Source organism: Liolophura sinensis, chromosome 6 (assembly GCF_032854445.1).
Source record: "Liolophura sinensis isolate JHLJ2023 chromosome 6, CUHK_Ljap_v2, whole genome shotgun sequence".
Classification (NCBI taxonomy): domain Eukaryota; kingdom Metazoa; phylum Mollusca; class Polyplacophora; order Chitonida; family Chitonidae; genus Liolophura; species Liolophura sinensis.
Genome location: NC_088300.1, coordinates 3,239,379 through 3,261,554, shown reverse-complemented (window position 1 = coordinate 3,261,554; position 22,176 = coordinate 3,239,379). Strand labels below are relative to the sequence as shown.

General features: G+C 37.4%; 1 protein-coding gene across 2 annotated transcripts in view; it reads right to left on the bottom strand.

Annotated features, from left to right (window-relative positions):
- The window catches only part of LOC135466177 (glycogen phosphorylase, muscle form-like), a 34,894-nt gene that overhangs the window by 3,706 nt on the left and 9,012 nt on the right, over window positions 1-22,176 (bottom strand). The window contains exons 1-18 of one of the 2 annotated variants that reach the window (XM_064743559.1): window positions 16,487-16,918; window positions 12,257-12,358; window positions 11,297-11,479; window positions 10,611-10,742; window positions 10,179-10,290; window positions 9,792-9,874; window positions 9,432-9,575; window positions 8,744-8,836; window positions 7,599-7,745; window positions 6,953-7,116; window positions 6,406-6,520; window positions 5,983-6,081; window positions 5,485-5,691; window positions 4,596-4,817; window positions 3,836-3,963; window positions 3,288-3,422; window positions 1,287-1,353; window positions 118-296 (exon numbers count right to left, since the gene is read on the bottom strand). In XM_064743559.1, coding sequence (XP_064599629.1) covers window positions 118-296; window positions 1,287-1,353; window positions 3,288-3,422; window positions 3,836-3,963; window positions 4,596-4,817; window positions 5,485-5,691; window positions 5,983-6,081; window positions 6,406-6,520; window positions 6,953-7,116; window positions 7,599-7,745; window positions 8,744-8,836; window positions 9,432-9,575; window positions 9,792-9,874; window positions 10,179-10,290; window positions 10,611-10,742; window positions 11,297-11,479; window positions 12,257-12,328 — 2,282 coding nt within the window. In that variant the 5' untranslated portion in view covers window positions 12,329-12,358; window positions 16,487-16,918. Of the gene's footprint in view, window positions 1-117; window positions 297-1,286; window positions 1,354-3,287; window positions 3,423-3,835; window positions 3,964-4,595; window positions 4,818-5,484; window positions 5,692-5,982; window positions 6,082-6,405; window positions 6,521-6,952; window positions 7,117-7,598; window positions 7,746-8,743; window positions 8,837-9,431; window positions 9,576-9,791; window positions 9,875-10,178; window positions 10,291-10,610; window positions 10,743-11,296; window positions 11,480-12,256; window positions 12,359-16,486; window positions 16,919-22,176 lie in introns of those variants that run through there. The other variant, XM_064743558.1, reaches the window with a different exon arrangement.

Genomic DNA, 22,176 nt, shown 5'->3' with positions numbered 1-22,176 from the left:
TGAAGGCATGAGCAATAAATATGCCCTAACCAGTGACAGATCTGTTATAACGACACTACAATGTCAACGAGTCTACTTTAACAGTAGAAATAAACACTGCTTAAGTCCTCAGCCTACTTTTGACTGCTGTCGCCTTCAGAGTATGTGCCTGGAACTTCATGGGGCGCTGGCAGCTTGGCCTTTGATGGCTCCACACCCCAGATTTCTCGAGCATACTGAGCGATGGTTCGATCACTGGAGAACTTTCCGGAGGAGGCTATGTTCATTAAACACATCTTAGCCCATTCACCAGGTTTCTGAAACACAAAAAATGCTTTTCCCATCTTTGACTGGTTCATTTTTGCAGTACAAACATTTTCAGCTGGATATACAGTGTAATATGACAATACACAGTTTAAAGTTAATGTCATTACGACAACACTCTTCAGCAAAGTGATGTTGCCCCTTGTAGGGCTACTTGCCTATCTTTTAACATTCCAGTATTCTTGTTCAGATAAACTTCCAAGAGAATATCATTATTATATTGCAATATTTACACCCAAACCCACTCACAAAGATAATACATACAGAAGAATAATCTCATCATGTTAAATTAGTTTGTAATATTCTACATACAAAAAAAATAAAACAAAAACCAAAAAACAACAAAAAACATAAAACTAGTTGTCAAAAGGTGATTATTTTGAAACCTTTTAAGAACACTTAGTTTTGCAATGTCCAAGACACCCTATGAATGTTCCATAATACTAGTTAATATTTTTTCATCTTAACCTGATGTTTTTCATATACACTTTTAAAACAGACCTAACAACCTAACTTTCAGTTGACCAGAATCTAAAATAACCACACAAGGCGACTGCTTCTAACTTACTGTAATTCTTCAACCTTTTCGCAACGTTTTTGTAATGTGTTTATGCAAGCATATTCTGAATGCATTATTTTATGCAGACTGATAAAATTATACTTCCTGTGAAGCCCTGCAATTGCGTAATCCAACAAATGGAGTTTTGTTTAAAAAATCAAATTAAAACTGTACATAAATTGCCCTGAAAGTTGCTCTTTCATAGGCGAAAAGGTTGAGGAATTAGGGAAAATGTATATCTTACTGATGGTGCATTTTACTAAAAGCTTCAAAGAAGAACATGTACATATGTAAGTTGAGTACATTTATACTTAACCAATGTAAACAATGCTTCATATATGTATACTCTCCATATATGGAAGTACTGTTTTGGAGTCTAATTAGACAAGAGTCAAAGACTGGAGTCACAAAATGTCTCACTTACACTGTACACAGCATTCACGTGTTCCTGACACTTAATGTAGGATTCGTAATCCTTCAAAAGCATGAATCTGAAATAAATACAAATACAATCACATACATGTACGTAAGCAACAACACTACATGAAAGATTCATAATCCTTCACTAGGATGTATCTGAAATGAAAACAAATATGACCTAAAGCATAACTGCTAAAGTAGTGATGCTGGGGTTAGCCAGCCTATATGGTGTCCCTTCTGGTTACTGAATGGTGTCTATGCTAAATTACATATCATTATACTCGTTGATTATGAAAATCACATAAAATTTAATACATGTCCACATTTGGCATTTTTCAAGATGGCCACCAGAAGTATTTTACAAATGGATTTCAACTTTGTTCTCAAACTTTATTGCACTGTCTATTTCAGGGTAATTCATTGAGAGTTTTTTCATCTAAAGATGTTTAAAGCACTTTTACGCGTCTCAAAATGGCTGTCATGTCATTTGACTTCTGGTAATGACCTTCACACATCATATATACCATACATTTGTCTATTGTACAGAATATAAACCGATGTTTTGAAAGTTGAAATTAGCTCTGTAGCCTAATTTGCATAATTAAACACAGTAAATATCCCCAATTTCATTGGCTCCTGTGAAAGAATTTTCATATACAACTAATATTAAGCTTTTCTACCAAGAATGATATACTGATGGGCAACATTCAGTAAATATTTCATGTCAACTGGTCTATCTGTTCTCCACAAGAAGAATTTTGAAAACTCTATTTTTTCTGACCAAATGCAACATGGCCACCATGTCACGTGACCAATTATCACCAAAAGTTAAAGCTGACATACTTCTACCAACGCCTTTCAAATGGCGAAATTTCAGCTTTCTAGCAGAATGATACATATATTTTCTGACCTACACCATGAGAAATACCAAAGCATATACTTTTAACATGGCCAATGTTATTTAAACAGGGCATTTTTCCTCATTATACAGAAAACTATTTCATCTATGAAAAAACTAAGCACATATTCATGTTCTGCATGGGAAATAACATATGACTACACTCCTTGCTCATTTCCATACGATTAAATTTAATGTGTGCTCTTATTTGGCATTTTTTAAGATGGCCGCTGAAAGTAATTTGCAAATGGATTCCAATTTCTTTCTCAAACTTTACTGCGCTGTCTATTGGCTATATTGTATCAAAATTTCAGAGTAATTTATTTCGCGCTTTTCCACTTTAAAATGTTTAGAACAATTTCTTGTTTTCAAAATGGCCACCCTGTCACGTGACTTATGGAAGCGAACTTCATACACAATACATGCCATACATTTGTCTATCGTACGAAACAAAAACCATGGCTTTTAATGCTCATCTTATCTGTGTGTCCTAATTTGCATATTTAAACACACTAGAAGTGCATCATTTTCAAAAAAAATTTAAAAAAAGATTCTCATACACGACTTATATTGAGCTTTGCAAACTAGAATGGTACACCACTGGACAACATTCAGTAAACATTTGAAGCAAATTGGTCCATCTTTGACCGATTTTCATGGAAGCTAGACCTAGAACTATCATGTGTTAAAATTTTCAGCTTTCTGGCTCTTACCAATTTTTCTACAACTCAGCGACAAAATCATGTGAGGCATAATAATAACCATGAAAAAAATAATAAGATGAAGAATACGAACAATTACAGTAGGGCTTCTAGCCAGAGGCTTGAAACCCTAATATAAGAGGACACTGTTCGAAAGATTCACAACCCTTAAAAAGCATGAATCTAAATAACAAAAAAATATAGCCTAAATCAGATATTTGCCAGTCTAATTCTTTCAGGATCCTAAACAAATACACAAACATTAAGGATACTTTCACAGCTCTAACCCTTGGAGATATTTATTAGATCCTTGCGGGTGGAATCGATGTTTATCTCCCTCACCCATGAAATACACGTAACCCTTCTTATTCCCAAAACCATCACTCAAAGACTGGTGGTAAAATACCTGTCGTGGTACAGCAGGTTGTTGTAGATTTCACGGAAGCGGTTAGGGTCATCTGGGGAGAAGAAACCTGAGTTAATCTGGTCCAGCACCTCTCGCAGTTCAGCATTTTGCTCATAATAATCCTTCCCATTGTACCTAGAACATGGAGCAAGCACAATATGACAGACCATCCACATCATGCATGCTGTCATACTTGGATCAAATGCTGTCACGATTAGAATACACGTAGGAGAAATCTTCCATAATTCACAGATACATGTATATAAATACATGTTATGATGTGTATTACATATCTCTTAATAATCAATTTTCATCCTAATATGGCTGATACATTTGTGGCCGGCGTTAAAAATGATTTATTCTTTTATTCTAAGTACCATTATGACATCAACTCAAAATGTACTGAAAGAGACCTTGATTAAACCAGAGATGAAACTACCAGCACTTCTAAGCCATATCCAGAAAATTGTCTGAAATTTTGGAAGAAAAAAAACATGAATACCTTCCAAAAGAGGAAAACTTTCATGCCTGTCAAATGCTCCCCTTACCCCTTCTTTTTGAGTTCCTCTACCTCATCCACAGTCATGCCAAAGATGAAGATGTTCTCAGGTCCCATTTCCTCTCTCATCTCCACATTGGCTCCATCCAAGGTTCCAATAGTCAGAGAACCATTCAACTAATAACACATACATAAAACAAGTACATGAGACATTAGATGTAGTTTGGTATGACATAACAACAGATGCCTATTGACCCAGAGGTGATTCCATCATAAAACAACAAGACAATACACTGGGACTACAATATTCAACACACAAGTTTCTGAATATTTTACAGTATTTATTATTTCACGCAAAAAGTATAGACGTGATGTAACTGACACCATCTGGGTCAGAACAGACCACCACAGAATATGATCTTTTAACACAATTTTACTGGGCTAAAAAAAATTCTGAAAAAAAAAAAAAATCCAACTTTATTCCTGGACAGTTTATAAGTGTCTTTCATCTGATATATACTTCATTACTTCAGAGTAGTCTTTGCATTTAAAGTTTGTACAAACTGACACGGAGACGGCCCAATCTCAGAAAACACCTCACTCCTATTAAAACATAGTTATTGTACAACCATAGTAACAGATCTGAACAATTAATAAAACCAGCTAATTTGAGCTGGCGTAATTTCTTCATTGGAACAAACAGCACAGGAAACTAAATCAATAAACCCAGGTAATACGACGTACAATCTGTGAAGATTCTATCATTACATGGGTAAGGTGTGATTAGGCAACGCAAAAGCCTGGCTCACCATGAACTTCATGTTGCCTGTTCCAGAGGCCTCTGTGCCAGCAGTGGAGATCTGTTCACTGAGATCAGCTGCGGGAATGATCTTCTCAGCCAGAGACACGCGGTAGTTCTCCAGGTAAACCACCTTGAGGCGGTCACCCACAATGGGATCATTGTTGATCACCTCCCCAACACTGTTGATCAGCTTGATGATCAGTTTGGCCATGTGGTAACCGGGGGCAGCCTGTTCAGGGTGACAAACAATAATGTAAATGTCCTCTAATTAACAGTTATTTGTCAACCTTGTATCATATAGGGTTTATAGGCTTTGGGGGTCTTTTTTGTAAGCAACAACAATTTGATGTTGTGTTTTATGGTTGAGCAAACACAAAAATAGTCCAAAAATGAACAAAAATTAAAATTGAGAATCCATCCTATCTTCTGACCCATCTTATTGGGTTTGTTTTATTATGATTTTCCAGTTTTTCAAGGCTTTACTATCACAAACTAGTTTTTAACAAGAACAATTGCATTCAAATAATCCACTTTTCACTTTTTATTTAAAGCCATTTGATTGGTGATTTAATGTCACCATAAAAGATATTTTGCTGATGTGACAGCTGTCAGATTTATGTCTCGATACGCAGGAAGCAAATTTTTCACATCGAATTTTAGACAGGTTAAACAGTTTCACTGATACGCCCATCAAACATTAAGAAAAAACATAACAAGTCAGATAAAACTACATACTGGGATCTAATCTCTGTGATGACTGACCCACAGTTATCACCACATGTTCTGAATAACCATGACCTTTAGTCATCAAAGATTTGATATACATTTGCTATGTACAGTAGATGTTTATCTATGCTTGCTCTGCTCCTTGTTCTGTCCTGTGCTCACGTCCTCACCTTCCCACCAATCATGACAGTCCTGGGGACAAACTTCAGGTTGGGGTTCTTCTTGATGCGGTTGTACATGGTGATGACATGCAGGCAGTTCAGCAGCTGCCTCTTGTACTCGTGGATTCGCTTCACTTGCATGTCAAAAATGGAGGCAGGGTTGACCTTGATGTTATAGTTTTCCTGGATATACGCTGCCAGCTTCATTTTGTTCTCCTGTACAAGAAATTACCAACTGAGTTATTAACAGCCAACTTTGGACTTCTATATCCTTATGACTAAAGCAAAAAGAGAAAAAAATGCACACATCTTTATTCCTTCATGGTTTGTGATGATCATCTTTCGATCTCCGCTTATGACTTGTAATAGAGAAATCAAGTGGCTACCTTGACAATTGTCTTACAGATGTTCTACTCCATGTACATGCACCTCCTTCTTAACAGCTGCTTACCTGCTTGACTTTCATAACAGCTGCTTACCTGCTTGACTTTCATAAAAGCTGCTTACCTGCTTGACTTTCATAACATTTCTAAGTACATTCTCGTTGACGTGATTCTTCAGTTTCTTCAGTTCATACAAGTCTGTCACCCAGCTCTCACCAATGAGCTATAAAGAAAACAAAGCATAAAATAATACCAACCAATCATCACACACAACACACAGACCAATTTTTTAGATACATGTACAATATTTTTTTCTGTGACCCATGTCCAAAATAATGTTTTTAATGAATGTCCTTTTTAAAAGGACTTTTTCTGTGTTTCCTGAAAACAAGACCAGTAGAACATTCATCCAAAAATGTCCTGACTGTTTGCCTCAGAATCAGTAAAAAGAACTTGAAGGCTATTGACACGCATATGAGCCCATAGCTCTCCATATTTCTATGGTGTGCACGATCGAAACCATTATAAACAAAAATAACAATCTCACATCAGCGATGACATCAGAGAGTCCTGGGTTACAAAGTAACAGCCAGCGTCGGGGGGTGATCCCATTTGTCTTGTTCTGAAATCTGTCTGGGAACATCTCTGCAAAGTCCTTAAACCTATACAAAACAAGAGAGGGGCATAAGGAGGCTGTGTAGTCGACATTCAAATCATAATGCATAATTATTATGATGATATTTGTCTTTTTTAAGAAATGACTGTGAAATGAGTAATGCTCTTCATGGGACGAACACTAGCTGGATGATAATCTCCTTCATACTCTACGTAGGACTTGAACCTGCAGATTTGTCACGACTGTTTATCCAGACAGCAGTCAACATCCTTAATCTTTTTTTCTATAATGTCACCATGTGTCCTGAGTAAAACGTAAAATGTTCACATCCAAATGTACACAAATTCTTGGCAAGTGTCGTTTTGCAAATGTATTTTTAAACACAAGGAGTAAGGGCATGGCTTTCTGAGGCTCATTGTCTCACAAACAGAAATATCACAAAGTGTGCAGTGACTGTCATGATGTCATGATGCCTTACGTGGTCGTTTTGATGATCTGTGAATGGATGGCGGCCACCCCGTTGACAACGTGACTGCCGAGAATGGCCAGGTGAGCCATGTTGATTCTCTTCTCCCCATCTTCCTCCACGCATGACATGCGTCGCATGCGGTCAAAGTCACCAGGGTACTTCTTTGCAATGTCCTGTAGTAAATGAATGTCCAAAGAATATTTACATTAACTTAATAATCATGAAGTATTTGAATTTGAATGATTACGCCTCTGTGAACTCCCTACTGCAGGAGCATAACACAAAGCACACAAAAATATCAAATACTGTTTTGTTCATCGTAAGAGGATTAAGTGACAATTTCATCTTAAATATGCACATGGACATCAATAAACATGTATAACACAGAAAAAGTGAGCTTAACTATAAGGAACAAAATATATTCTGGAGTCTGTGTGAGAAGTCCTCACTGCAGACAGCCGGCATCTTAGGGCAGGGGAGCATTCAAGTAAATTTTTGTCAAGTCAACCCATAACAGTAATTCTTGTCAAATTTGCTGTAGCTTTACAACACACAAAAATGTCAAATATCTGGGAACTTGTGCATATCACTAATACTGGAGAATGATTACAGTACAGCCAGTAACAGCACATTAGTGGGTAAGAGAGCAACTGACCTCCATGAAGTCGTGGTTGATCCTGTAGATGATCTGCAGGTGCCTGGGCAGAAGAGTTTCCATCAGATGGACCGGCCATCTCTCCAGGGCCTCCGGTAACACTGTATGGTTGGTGTATGCACAGGTCTTCACAGTGATCTCCCAAGCCTACGCATAAACCAAACACACAACATGATTTCAGTTCATTGTTTGTGACACCCGCGTTTGATTTCACGAATCTTCCATTACAGTTATTATTGTATTTTTTTTTCTTCATTCTCTTTCTTTGGTGGTGGTGGTGGGGGGGGGGGGGGGGGCATTTTTTCTGAATGATCTAAAGTTTCACACGTGAGTTACTGTCATTTACTTTCGCACAAGTTGGTGGCAAGATGACAGAAGAGAGTGATTAGCCCCCCAACCCCCCCCCCCACCATTTCATTATCCTGTCTATTACAAACCTTTAAAAACAAACATATTTAGCTAACAACGAATTTCACTGTAATTCCATTTTGGTATGTCAGTTTACATGCACATTTTGTTTCTTTACAGTCAGAACTGTCCTCCTATTGCAGAACAGTTCCTTTTCACACAGTTTTACATCAGTTTGCAGCTGTGCAAACACACATGTGTAGGTGTCGCTTTGATCACAATTTGACATCTTTATCTTGTCTGCTGATAGGCCTAATTTGCAAGTATGGATTCGCGGTGTGCTAAATTCTGCTACAACTTTGTATACAGAGAGACCTGCAGTTCTCTCGGATATTTGACACGACACTCCACATGCTTAAACATACTGACTAGTCATCCTTAACCTCTACAGAGTTTTCTCCCAAATTCCCATGTATCACAAAATAACGATAATAAAACAATCAACCTGTTGCAAAGTGAATGTATTAAAATTATGATTAAAACTGAAGAAAACATGAACTGTTTTATTACATTTTTGAGCTGTCAGTATGATCTCTTGACCACCCCTGATGCTCTCCCGCAGTGCTCAGTCAGTAACAACCACAACCAACACAATGAATTCTGGGATACACTTTCTGAGTCCAAGGGTGAAAGTTTAGGTTATTTACCGTATTATTGTTATTCACGAGATTTGTAGCAAACAACATCAACCAATGCCAAGTTTCCAAAAGGACATATGTACACACGAGACAACATACCTTTTCCCATTTGACACCCTCAATGTCCACCAAAATCCTCATCAACTCTGGGATAGCTAGAGATGGGTGAGTATCATTCAGTTGTATGGCCACCTGAGCAGACATAATAAAAGTCAGCATTGTTTTTTTTTTGTTTTTTTTTTTGGTGTTTTACGCCGTACTCAAGAATATTTCACTTATACGACGGCAGCCAGCATTATGGTGGGTGGAAACCGGGCAGAACCCGGGGGAAACCCACGACCATCCGCAGGTTGCTGGCAGACCTTCTCACGCACGGCCGCCAGCATGAGCTGGACTTGAACTCACGGCGACCGCATTGGTGAGAGACTCCTGGGTCATTACGCTGCGCTAGCGCTTTAAACCGACTGAGCCACGGAGGCCCCGTCAGCATTGTTAACTCCATGTATGCATTTTCACTGTATTCCTCTGTAATTATACATGTACATATCATGCTTACAAGAGTCAACAGACAAAATATGAAATCTGAGCAGAAAAAGTAAGTCGAAAGGCAAAATGTTACAGTTCAATACAAAACTTTAAAATGTCAGAAATTTTCAAAAGCTCAAATTTCCAAAATGTAAAGTACTAAAAGCGAGTTGTCAAGTAAAATGAGTTTCATCTTGAGGCTTCAAACAAATGCCTAAATGCAACTTATTTTTGCATGTTAAATCATAATTGTTACACCAACCTTATCGGAGAAACTCTCAAAAGATGTTCTGATGGGATCACGACAGCCAAATTTGGATGACTTGAACCTACGGATGATATCTTGGAGAGTAGCAGCTACAAGGAAATACTCCTGTTTCAGACGCAACTCCTTTCCTTCAAACACCTACAAAATAAAACAATGTTTGTTTGGTAAAGAAATTAGCAGAATACTTGATTTTTGCAACTTTGCAACTAAGGAAAGTATTTATAATTCATATACAAGATAATACTTCATCCTTGCATAACAAGATATTGATTTAAAATACGCAGACACCTGGTGCTTAGGGTAATGATCAGAAGGTAACCCCGAATTGTCAGAATTCACATGGTCAGAACTCACATTGTCATTCGGGTAGAGCACACGGGATATGTTTTCTGCCAAGTTTCTGTCACAAACTGCCTGAATGTACTCTCCATTGTTGACTGAAAAATAACAAAATATGATGTCAACTATATGTAGGCTTCAGGATAATCTACTGGAACAGGATTTGATGTTTGACCAGAATTTCAGTCCTAAATGCATTTTATATAGTGGAAAAAAAAGGTTATCTAAGTAAACACAGATGTTCCTAGAAGGTCAACATATATCATATAAAGATAAAGACTGGGTCATACTGTGTCACAGATGACAAGTTCAGCAGCCAGCTCTGAATCATATTTTCATATCTTAAGTTGCCTTTACCTTCAACTCAAGTTTCCTGTCTTGCGAGTCATCAGTAATACTTACAGAATGAGAGGTTGAAGCTTCTGGGGGCTTTTGCTGACCACAGCCTCATTGTGTTCACACAGTTGTTACCATAGCCAGGAATGGGGCTGTCGTAGGGCATGGCAAACACTGTCTATAAAACACATAGGATACCATGACACATTGATTACACTGTAATTATATATGTACTTTAAATAATCTACAATGTGGTACAACTAAACAAGTTATCATAAAATGACAACTGACCAATCTGGAAGTGTTAACAGTACCTAAAAACCTAAAACATGTTGTATACTGCTTTGTTTTCCACAAAAAGCGTTTTTAGAAACTGCATTTGATTTATTGTAATGTTAATATAAAGATGAAAGTCACTCCTGCCATGAACTAATTAAATGAATTAAGCATTTATAATTATCCTGTACAGTACTGCACTGCTCATCTCCTTGATTCTACCTGTGTATCCACCCACTTGGCTGCACCATCCTTCTGTTCCACACGGCCGTAAAAGTTCACTGGTAACATATATTCGGGGCGGGCCTTCTCCCATGGGTTGCCATAGCGCAACCAATCATCAGGCTCCTCTACCTACAGCAAAGAGAGATAAAACATCAATCACCAAGAGGGAAAGACAACATACAGCTACTTCTGTATGTACCAAATGATACGAGATAAATGTTTTAGGCAAGATATCTTTTACATCCCTTTTTTATGTGCCATTACAGCATATGGCAACATCCACTCAAAAGGGCTTTTTCACAAATCCCAGAACGTATGTGCCAATTTGTGTGGCCAAATATTTTTTTGGGTCTAATTACTTCATACATGTTCCAGGCAACAAAATTAATCCAGGGTGAAGAACACGACCAGATACAAAACATACTTTCTGATGAATAAATGAATTATGACTTCACACCACAACAGCGTTATTACAGCCATATTGCAGTGAAATTTTCTGATCAGGCCTCAATGATCATGTGCAAAAGGTCTTTACAGTGAAAGATGTTGCATAATTGACAAAATGATAGTTGATCAAATTTACACAGATACGTAAGGACTACTGCGTCTCTTTAAGCTTTCGAAGCTTAATGAATCTAATATGTGCACGATGAAAGATGATACAAAAGAGTAGATGTACTTACTTGCCAACCCTTTATGATCTTCTGAGAGAAGATACCATAGTCATATCTGAGGCCATAGCCATAGGCTGCCAGGCCCAGGGTTGCCATGGAATCTAGGAAGCAGGCTGCCAGTCTTCCCAGGCCACCATTGCCAAGACCAGCATCCTCCTCTATTTCTTCTAGCTCTTCAATGTCCAGACCCAGCTGAAACAACAGGTACAGCAAAATTGTTTCATCAAACGGTTGGTACATTAATAAGTAATCACATTGGGTGTCGGAGTGTTTGTTTGCTTGAGGTTTAAGTATGGTCCCATGTTGCATTTTTATACATTGTCAGCATAGCTGAATAGAGCAGAGCCCATGTTGGTAATCAATTTTTTCAAAGGTTTCCTTGGGCAATTTTTAATCTATAATCAATATGTACATGTAAGGTTTCGTTCATGATAATCACTGTTTGAGTCATAATTTCAAAACAAACTGTGAGCAGTTAAATCTTTACCCAATATATGTGGTATGTTTGAAACACTCCTCAGATCAGTTTCACAAATGACAAAAAACACTTTTTCCATGCAGCTCAACGGAACTAAAGAGAACAATATTTACAAGGCATGGAAAGAATGTAGACAGCAATCTAGAGACGTTGTGCTGACTAATAAATTATGGCCTTACGGTCTTATACCTGAGAAAACTATATGAACAGTAGGTCGTATGTCAGTCAGACTAATCAGGTCTGGCGTGCCAGACAGTGAGTCTCTTCATTTTCCAGTAAGGTACAACAATATCCTTCAGCCAAAGTTCATATAGGTGTAAAATTACAAAATCTGCTATTTATTCTTGTTTCTACTATTCCACAATAACTACAAACCAATCCAATAGTTCATTTACAGGTATATGTAGATCAACTGATGTAATGTTCAGAATGGTCCATTTGCTATTTCTGAACTCTGTAGAAGATTTACTTGTTACATTGTTAGCACCTACCTGGAACATGGCCTCATCACACGAGCTCTGGATGCCCAAGTTAACCATAGTGTTGGAGAGAGTCCGCCCCATGTAGAACTCCAGTGACAGGTAGTACACCCGCTGAAACAGAGCAAAAACACCATAAATCACACACATTACCAACAAATACATGTATGAGCATATGTAAGTTTTAAACATTGCTCCAGAGCAGTGAGATCTGCAGGTATGTCATCATGCCAATTCAATTTGGTAATACTTATATACCCTGCCATGCATTAGATAACATAACACACACCCACTTTGCTTGTACATATATGTACATGTACTTTTCATGGTTTATTAGGAAACTGTCAAAAAATCTGTGCACATTTGAAAACAATGAGCTCAAAAGTTTTACTTTTATTCCTGCTTTGAGTGTGGCACAGTTTTCAATAATACACTCCAGTCATACACTCATAATGAATAAATCCCCCATTCCAAACAATGTCCTGGCCTATATTTTGGCCGTCTTTAACCAAAATTTATATTGACCGTCACAGACCACCAGAATCTAGGCCAAATATAGTACTACAAAGCAGTTTTTCTAAAGGACTCAATGCACATAAAAGTAGTTATGTAGTTTGTTGATATCATGTTCATTACTTTGACGATGTAAAAGAATGATAATTGTATATTTTAATGTAAGCAAATATGAGTCTGAGTGTTTTTATCAGAATTCAAGAAGACTTCCATAGTTTTGGTTTTTTTGGAGTCTTGACAAGAAGCGTACTCCCAGACTCCCGTCTGAAGTAAAGTCCTGACTTGGGTGATAAATCCGTGCATATCCCCAAAGGGCATGATCATGTATGTATACATTATGCATGAAAGTCCAGGGAGAACTATAGTAGAGCCAGCATGATCACACATTAAATGGCCTATTGATCTGTTGATACATATACTAATACTTGCAGGCTACTGTGGCTGGGAGTGGCTCTGTCATTCTGGCTATCCTATTTATAACTCCCACAATTTACTGCTGTACAGGTACATGTACAACCGCTGCTAAGGTCAGGCAGCCATGTTCCACAGTCACAAACTAACAAGTTGTATGACACAGCCTGCATACTGTGCATCACTGGAAATACATGTACATGGACCTCTGTCACACACACAAGAGAAGCTGTAATCAAGTCACTTTAGACAGGTCATTGCATTCAATAAATCAAATACTTCAGGGTCATACATCCCATGACTTATTTCACATGACAATGGTTCGGCCAATCGTAACTAATAAGAAACCTACAGCTATGTACTGAGTAATCTACCCATGCTTAGGCTTGAAGTGGGTGTCCCCAGTGATGAACAATCATAAACCTTCTTACAACTGACTTTTTGTGATCATCGACAACTGCCTGGTCTGTCAAACAATACACATTTTGACCTCACAATTTTATTCCACACTTATCATTTCCAGTCCCTGCCCAATCAGGCCCTTTGCTTCCATGACATTTGAGGATCCCAAACAAATCACATGTTTCTAGACAATGCAACTAGTCAGATATAGACATAGCTTGAATATTAAAAGTATTACATATTACACAACTTTACAGAGTTTTCTTCATAAAATTAACAATTTTAACATACTTTATGTGTTTAAATAAGTATATACATTGTAAATGTATTATAAAAATTGGAAATGAAGGGTGAACAATTTGGTCCATGTGATATCTTGACAATGAAGTGTAACATGCACAATAACTTAAATTCAACATTACTTAGAATATATTGGTGGAAAGCAACTTCTCAAGGAGAAAAAGAAAAGGTCAATAATTTTGCTGAAAAAAAAAGCCTAAAATTCGAACTTCAGCAGTAACTTGTCTCGGTGGAGTTTCTTTCATTTTAGATGGAAATGCAACCTGCAGCCAATGACACACAGTCTGAGATCTATCGAGGCCTTGGAATTTCTGTATTCACCAACTTCCACATTGTTTGATGGAGCTTGGTAACAACAGGTTCTCAAACTTTCACCACATGTCTTTCACCAACATGTTATGTAAATCTTTATCTCACATATGGGAAAATTTGTAACTGGTTGGTATTTTGTGCCTGAACTTTGACCTCAGAAAGTAGGCCAAACATAACCTACGCTGACCAGGCTCTTCGTACATTCCCAGGGGAATCAACGTAGGAATCCTCATCCAATCCAGTTCATAGTGTATACAGAGTAAATACTTTTTAAATATACTATTGTGCAAAATTAATTCAGCAGATGACACTGTCATGATGCTTGTATATGATTATGTGACTGCATATAGTCATAAAAAGAAAACAATTTTTTGTACTTTATGGCTTTTATCATAATTAATAAACATGTACAGTTACCAACATGAATTATACTGTAACTCAGCCTGTCCACTTCACTCTCTTTTTTCACATATAAAACCATTTCACAATAATTCATACTTTAACTTACCAGTAAAACATGTCAGATGTAATTTAATCTGTCAACAAATGTCATTCTTTTACACATTTTTTGTTGTTGCTGAATATGTTCCCGCTGTACTTCTAAATCTTGACACCCGCATATCAAAGTTGAACATGCTAGGCTACATGTACATATATACATATACTTCACACTTTCAAATCAAATGCCACCAATGTGGTCGCTGTGAGTTCAAGTCCAGTTCATGCTGGCTTCCTCTCCCCTGGGCTCTGCCCGGTTTCGTCCCACCTTAATACTGGCTGCCGTTGTATAAGTGAAATATTCTTGAGTATGGCGTAAAACACCAATCAAATAAATCAATCAAATTCAAATCAAATGCACACATGCCACATATCAAGGCAAATTTATACAGATATGTATACATGTATAACTTGTACTGGTGTTGAGAAGGGCTTACCGTATAGGCTCATTTGAACCCAGGGTGGAAAACTTTCAATCCGGAGAGCACAGTTTATAAAAAGTTTAACTTTTCAGATACTCAGTATCATGACAATTCTTTGCCTATATCCATGACATAACTGCGGGCACAATTTTGGGCTGTGCGTGGACTGACCCCTTTGCAGGTAGTCTCCAGCATTTTTTCTGTAAATGCCTTTCAAACTGAACATCCAGTTTAACTGACACTCAAAGTAAAGGATCTAACTAACAAGAAGTCATAACAAATCAGTTTGATATCGATCATAAAAATGCAATGAGGATCCTGCACTTTATTTTACCTTGTTATCACTTTTAAAATGTCTACGGAGATTGTTGTGTCAAATCTGAGTGACAAAACATTAAATTTACTATGTGTTTCAATGTCTTGTGTTGTCATTCTTGATAACAAGTATTTTGTGACGTCAATGTCATCTGCTGGGAAAGAACATAACGTGTCGGAAAAATGAGATGCAACACTTGATTTGACGCCACGACGGAAGCCCATTACAAAGCCTCACAAAACTCTGTCAACAATTTCATTCCTTTTCATTTGATGGTTGTTGTTCATAACCTGAACTCGTCTCCTCAAATAACATTTAAAACTAGCAAAAAAATTTATAACTCATGAATCCTTGATTTGATTTATTTATTTGTTTGATTGATGTTGGTGTTGATTGGTGTTTTACATCATACTCAATAATATTTTACAATGATGGCCAGCATTATTGTGGGAGTAAACTGGGCACAGCCACCCATCTGCAGCTTCCTGGAACACCTTCCTATGCACGACTGAAGAGGAAGCCAGCATGAAATGTTCTAATTTGAATGTGATCTGAGTTCAACTGCTCACATGCTGAAAAGAATTTTTTCTGATCATCCAAGGTAGTATTTTTCCTATACATTCTAATTACGTGTACTACATCCATGTACTTCATAACATACTTTACACAGGAATTAGTGTGAACATATACACAGGTATAGGGACAAATCTAAATGGAGAATGATTGTTACACAGCAATTAGTTTGAACATATACACAGGTACAGTGACAAATCTAAATGGAGAATGGTTGTTACACAGGAATTAGTGTGAACATATACACAGGTACAGGGATAAAATCTAAATGGAGAATGGTTGTTACACAGGAATTAGTGTGAACATATACACAGGTAAAGTGAAAATTCTAAATGGAGAATGGTTGTTACACAGGAATTAGTGTGAACATATACACAGGTACAGGGACAAATCTAAAGGAGAATGGTTGTTACACAGGAATCACTGTGAACATATACACAGGCACAATTACAAATCTAAATGAAGAATGGTTGTTACCTCTTATCTCCTGCTTACCTGGCCATCTCTATATACTCCTCCCTGACAGCTCTACCCCCAGTCCCTTTAGGCTAAGACACAGCCTTAACCTCAGGACCCCAGCCCCTACAGCAGCACACGCCAACCAACAGACGAAAATCAAGCAGACAGTCCCTGATACTCAAGATTTACCTAGCGCAAAACACAATATCAATAGCCACCATGGATAACACATATGTATGTCCATGTACATGTCTATAGACTATTTCAGGCTACAGTAAAATGACCTACATTTCAATCTACTTCTGCAGCTTACACTGACCACTGACCAACACAGTCCAATGAACAGAAATATGTACATTTTCAAAATTATTAGGCCAAGGAAAGAAAAAAAATCCTATAAATGATACTAAAACATCTGCTTTAGAGGAAATTAACTTAACAGAGGTGTTGCTGAAGAGGCTGGAGTCCTGGCTAGTTGTTCTACCCTCTCGGCTGCCCGGCACTGCCTGGACTAAGAAACAATCTACCTTACCACATATTAGATGATGCCAAGTACAGGCAGACTTCCAAGAGGAGGCTCACCATGGGGGTGAACAATAACTCCAGAGAATAGACCACACAGGCAAAACACCCCCACAGAAACAAGAGTCAATCACCATTACAAGCTCTAACTGGCATCTATATGTAAATCAATGAGTCTTGCATGAAGTACTTGTACACGTGAAGTTGAGAACTGCACTGGCACCACAACAACAGTGTGTCCACTTGCTCCCAATAATCACAATATATCCCACGGTCACAACAAACAGATATGTCACCAAGCAAAAATATGATAAACTGCAATAGAAATGATCCCAGGTTTCTTCTTGCTCAAGCATTGTAGGTGTACAAAGTTCAAAAATATTTTATCTAATTAACAAGGCAAATGTTTTTCTTTTTTACTTGTGATATTAAAACGTTTTTGTCAGGCTACGTTTAACTAGCAAGTGCCTACCAATCATACTTCCTCTCTATAATGAGCTGAGGAAAAAATCATCGGAGAACAATAAGTGAAAGTGCTTATTCCTTATCTCATTATGTGAGTTCCTGAAGGAATAAAATTATCACTATCTGAATTATGTGTCAAAATCAAAAACACACATATCTTTTCCGGCAAATATTTATATATATATATATATATATATATATATATATATATTAATAATCAATGTTTTAACTGTTATCGATTTTTAAATTTTAAATTTAAATTTTTAAACTGTTAAATTTTTGCTGCAGATTTCATATTATACATTAATTAGATTTCATATATTTCTATATATATTTACACTTGACAAGGCTAAGTGGAGAGGAAAAGAAATGCACATGTAAACGTATTTGAACACTGAAGTACAGTACATATATATATATATATATATATTTATATGCTACAGAGAGACTTTCCACATGCCTTGACATGCTCATATCAGAGGAAAGGTAAAAAAGGTAAAAGCAGGTTTACTACATGTCTTCCAAAACTGGGTGAACCACTGACCCCATTCCAGGCAAAGAGCACATATAATCAATCTGCTTGCCTATCGACTCTATATATAACCTTGTGCAACCAATGGCCAGTGTGAGCCCAGCTTCAGGTCAGTGGCATATTTGACCTACAAACATGTAGTCTGAGAGCATGTGCTGAGGATAGGCCCACTCTACATGTAAATGCACTGATCCACCCTGTTTCTCAGGAGTCTGGCTACAGTCATTCTTCCATACCCAAATCTCCAAAAAGAATGCTATAAATGTGACATCTAATGAACACTAAATCTTGCTTTTTAGGGGCATGTTTCACGGATTTTTATTATTTCAAACTACATGAGTACACATGGTGCTGTCCATGTGGCTATTGACTGAATAATTAACCTGAAAATGACCAATGGCCAGACAGATTGTTGTTTCACTGGACCCTGGAATATGTAGAGCAACATGGAGGCTCTCTACAAGACATTTCAAATGCTGAAAACTAAGTCAAAAAATAAAATGAACATAAAGAAAATTGATGAACAAAGACTTCATAAATTAACTACATACATACATGTACATCATGTTGGACATGCTGGGAGAGGGTTTTTGAGTGATAATAATGACTGATGGCTCAATGCTTCTGAGGATAATTCTTCCTTTCATTTTGATTTACATGTAAGGTCATAAACTGAACATATAATTTGTTTAAAGATATATGTTTTACACCTAATTGTGACAGTATGGAAATAAAAAACATTATGAAAATAAAAAACAAGGCAAACTGTATCTTTGTTATGTAATATAAGCACATTTACATGATACATACATGCATGGATATACATGTAGATAATTTCATGACAAATTTCTAACAGTTTCTGTACATGTCCATGTTCTTATTGTTATAACTTGATCCACCTTTTGGAATAAATAGTTTGCAATAATCATGAGGGATATATTTAACCGTATCCAAATTCATATCGTTCCACTGCTAGTAAGGTAAGGCGTCAGATCCGCAGAGTAAAGAGTTTTGTAACAACCTCGTGTACATACAAAACGTGAGCCAGAAGATATGGGGAGAAGAACCAGCATGCTAGCATGGCTGTGGGTAATACACAACTATAAAACACAATACTGGCACAATAGCAGCAAAATATGAGTATACATGTAAATCTCATCAGTTTTATTTAGTGCTTTTCAGTCTTACTTGTTTATATCGTAAGTCTTTCAAGGGAAACAGAAAACCCAAATTAGAAGTCCAGATAAAATTATGTAAAAATACAATTACGCATTTATAGATTTCTTACTGCTGAATTTTAAATGCATTTCAAATTATAATACTAAAGTAAGCCTTGTGCACCATGCTGTTAGTGTCGGTATACTGTTCATGTGTTCAAACATAAATACTCTTCTTGTCCCTCTCCTCCACCCCTTTTATCACCATTACAAAACACATACTATTTCTTTTCCCTTCTTGACACAGCACACAATGTTCCATACACCCTCATGACAGAGCACATATTTCCTCTTCCCTCTTGACACAGCACACGTTCCCTACATCTTCATGACAGAACACATATTTCCTCTTCTCTCTTGACACAGCACACAATGTTCCCTACACCCTCATGACAGAGCACATATTTCCTCTTCCCTCTTGACACAGCACACAATGTTCCCTACATCTTCATGACAGAACACATATTTCCTCTTCCCTCTTGACACAGCACACAATGTTCCCTACATCTTCATGACAGAACACATATTTCCTCTTCCCTCTTGACACAGCACACGTTCCCTACATCTTCATGACAGAACACATATTTCCTCTTCCCTCTTGACACAGCACACAATGTTCCATACACCCTCATGACAGAACACATATTTCCTCTTCCCTCTTGACACAGCACACGTTCCCTACATCTTCATGACAGAACATATATTTTCTCTCCCCTCGACACAGCACATAATGTTCCCTACACCCTCATGATAGAACACGTAATATTTTCCTCTCCCCTCTTGACACAGCACATAATGTTCCCTACACCCTCATGACAGAACACATAATATTTTTCTCTGCCCTCTTGACAGAGCACATAATGTTCCCTACACCCTCATGACAGAACATATATTTTCTCTCCCCTCTTGACAGAGCACATAATATTCTCTACACTCTCATGACAGAACACGTTTTTTCTCCCCTCCTGACTGAGCATTCCTACACTATACAAAACGATACAAATCAGAAATATATAGACTTCTTGCCTGCTGCAAGTCCCAGAACGTTTCTAATATTTGCTAAATTTAAAGAAAAATTGCCAGCAGAAAAAGTATCAAATAATAATAAGGGGTCACCAAACTACTTTTTACTCCAATATGAGTGCAAAATGACTGTATGTGAACCTAATTTGAAATTACTGCCGTCCGCTGTTATTGAGTCATATATTAGTCATATAAGTTGTGTACAGACACTAAAACATCCCCAGTTACATTTGACAACTCTTTTTGACTATGGATTTCCAAGTTTTTGCATGTCGCATATCACTCTGCCATTAAGTCTGGGCTGATCAACTAGGGAGCACCATGTAATCTGCTGCGCAAATCACAGCTTCCTCCAGAATCAGCTAAAACAATAAAAGCTAAACATTTTAAAGCGTTGCACGCTACTTTAACAAGAGCATGACAGAGAGAAAATCACATCCATACAGGCAGAATCTTTACATGACACTGTCACCTGCTTTTGAACAGAAGACAACAAAATGGATGTGACATGGTCTTCTTTGCTACATATGCAATTTCAATCAGAACACTGACTATGTACATGGCATGTGATTACCACAAGAAGGGTCATACACAAGATCAAGCAGCATGCACAAGCTTAGTGAAAATTGATAGTACTTGTACCTATGTGCAAGTGTAGCATTGGTTGTCTCCCCTGTTTATAACTGCACCCAGGCCCGTGGTAGCCTTACTGACTTGCCCAAGGAAGAATGTTAATCTAAAATTGTTCAGCTGAATATAACATGAACCTTCAAATGAAAAGTGAATTGTACATTGTACTTGCTTGGTTTTTATTTGAAAAATATTTCACTTCTTTGATAAGAAGTGAGGATGTCTCTGGTTATATTTTAAGGGCAAGTCTATTGAAAAAAACAAAGGAAGAAAGAGTCTGATTATCACAAATTTACAGGTAAAGGTCCATGGGCTGCATACTGAAAGTCCCAGATCATGGTCAAAGAAATTTCTTTCTTTAAATCTGGATTTTGCATGAAAATGCATTTTGTTTTTTCAGCAACCGGAAACACAATGCGTACCTCTCTACACCCCTCTCCCCTACATCAGCCCTAGCATTTTGGTTACACTGAGTACGCAAATCTCACTGGCAAATTAGGACAAATACTCTGGTTTTACTTACAGCCTGTGGCAGTATGCTGACAACAACTAATTAGAAATGCTATAAACCACACTGGATTTGGTGAAATGTTACAAACCACATATGGGCACATAAGGAAAAATTTACCCTGTGGCAATAAGGCATTATAAAATGCATATATGTGTATAACATCGCGAGACAGCAGCATGTGAGGTCCATGTACGTGGGATGTCATGCTATGACTTCTGAATATATGCCTGAATATCTTTATACCAGATGAACATATTACATGTACAACAGACAGGTTTAACTTTCTGAAAACACAAATTTCTGTGGTCTTCAAATGCAATAGTACTCAGATTTTGTAGCAAGGATACCAAAGAGCTCACCTGTAGGGGACATATGAATGCAAATTTCAGCTTAATGCACAAAACACTGAAGTCGACAATTTGCTAATTTATGGTAATTACTGTGCATGCAGACCATCAGCGATGGACCTCCAACCCCCTCCACCCTTCATGTCATTGCGTCTGACATGTATGTCAAACTTTAGCTCAATTCATGAAGCGCTTTTTAAGACATACTCTACCACCTCTAACATTTACCATAACATTGAATCTATTACACAATACACAAAGTCGCCAAGTTTATAATTTAAACTCAGCCACATGCAGACAGCACACCAACGAAGGAACATTCCCTCGTGTTATTGTGCTTCACATGTGTGCAAAACCTGAGCTCAATACATGCTGTACATTTTAAGATGCCACCAATAACATTTTGTTTAACACTGCTTTCCTTGTACAGGCGAGCTAATACACGGGAAGCTGAGCTAACTAAAACCGCTCAGCTATGC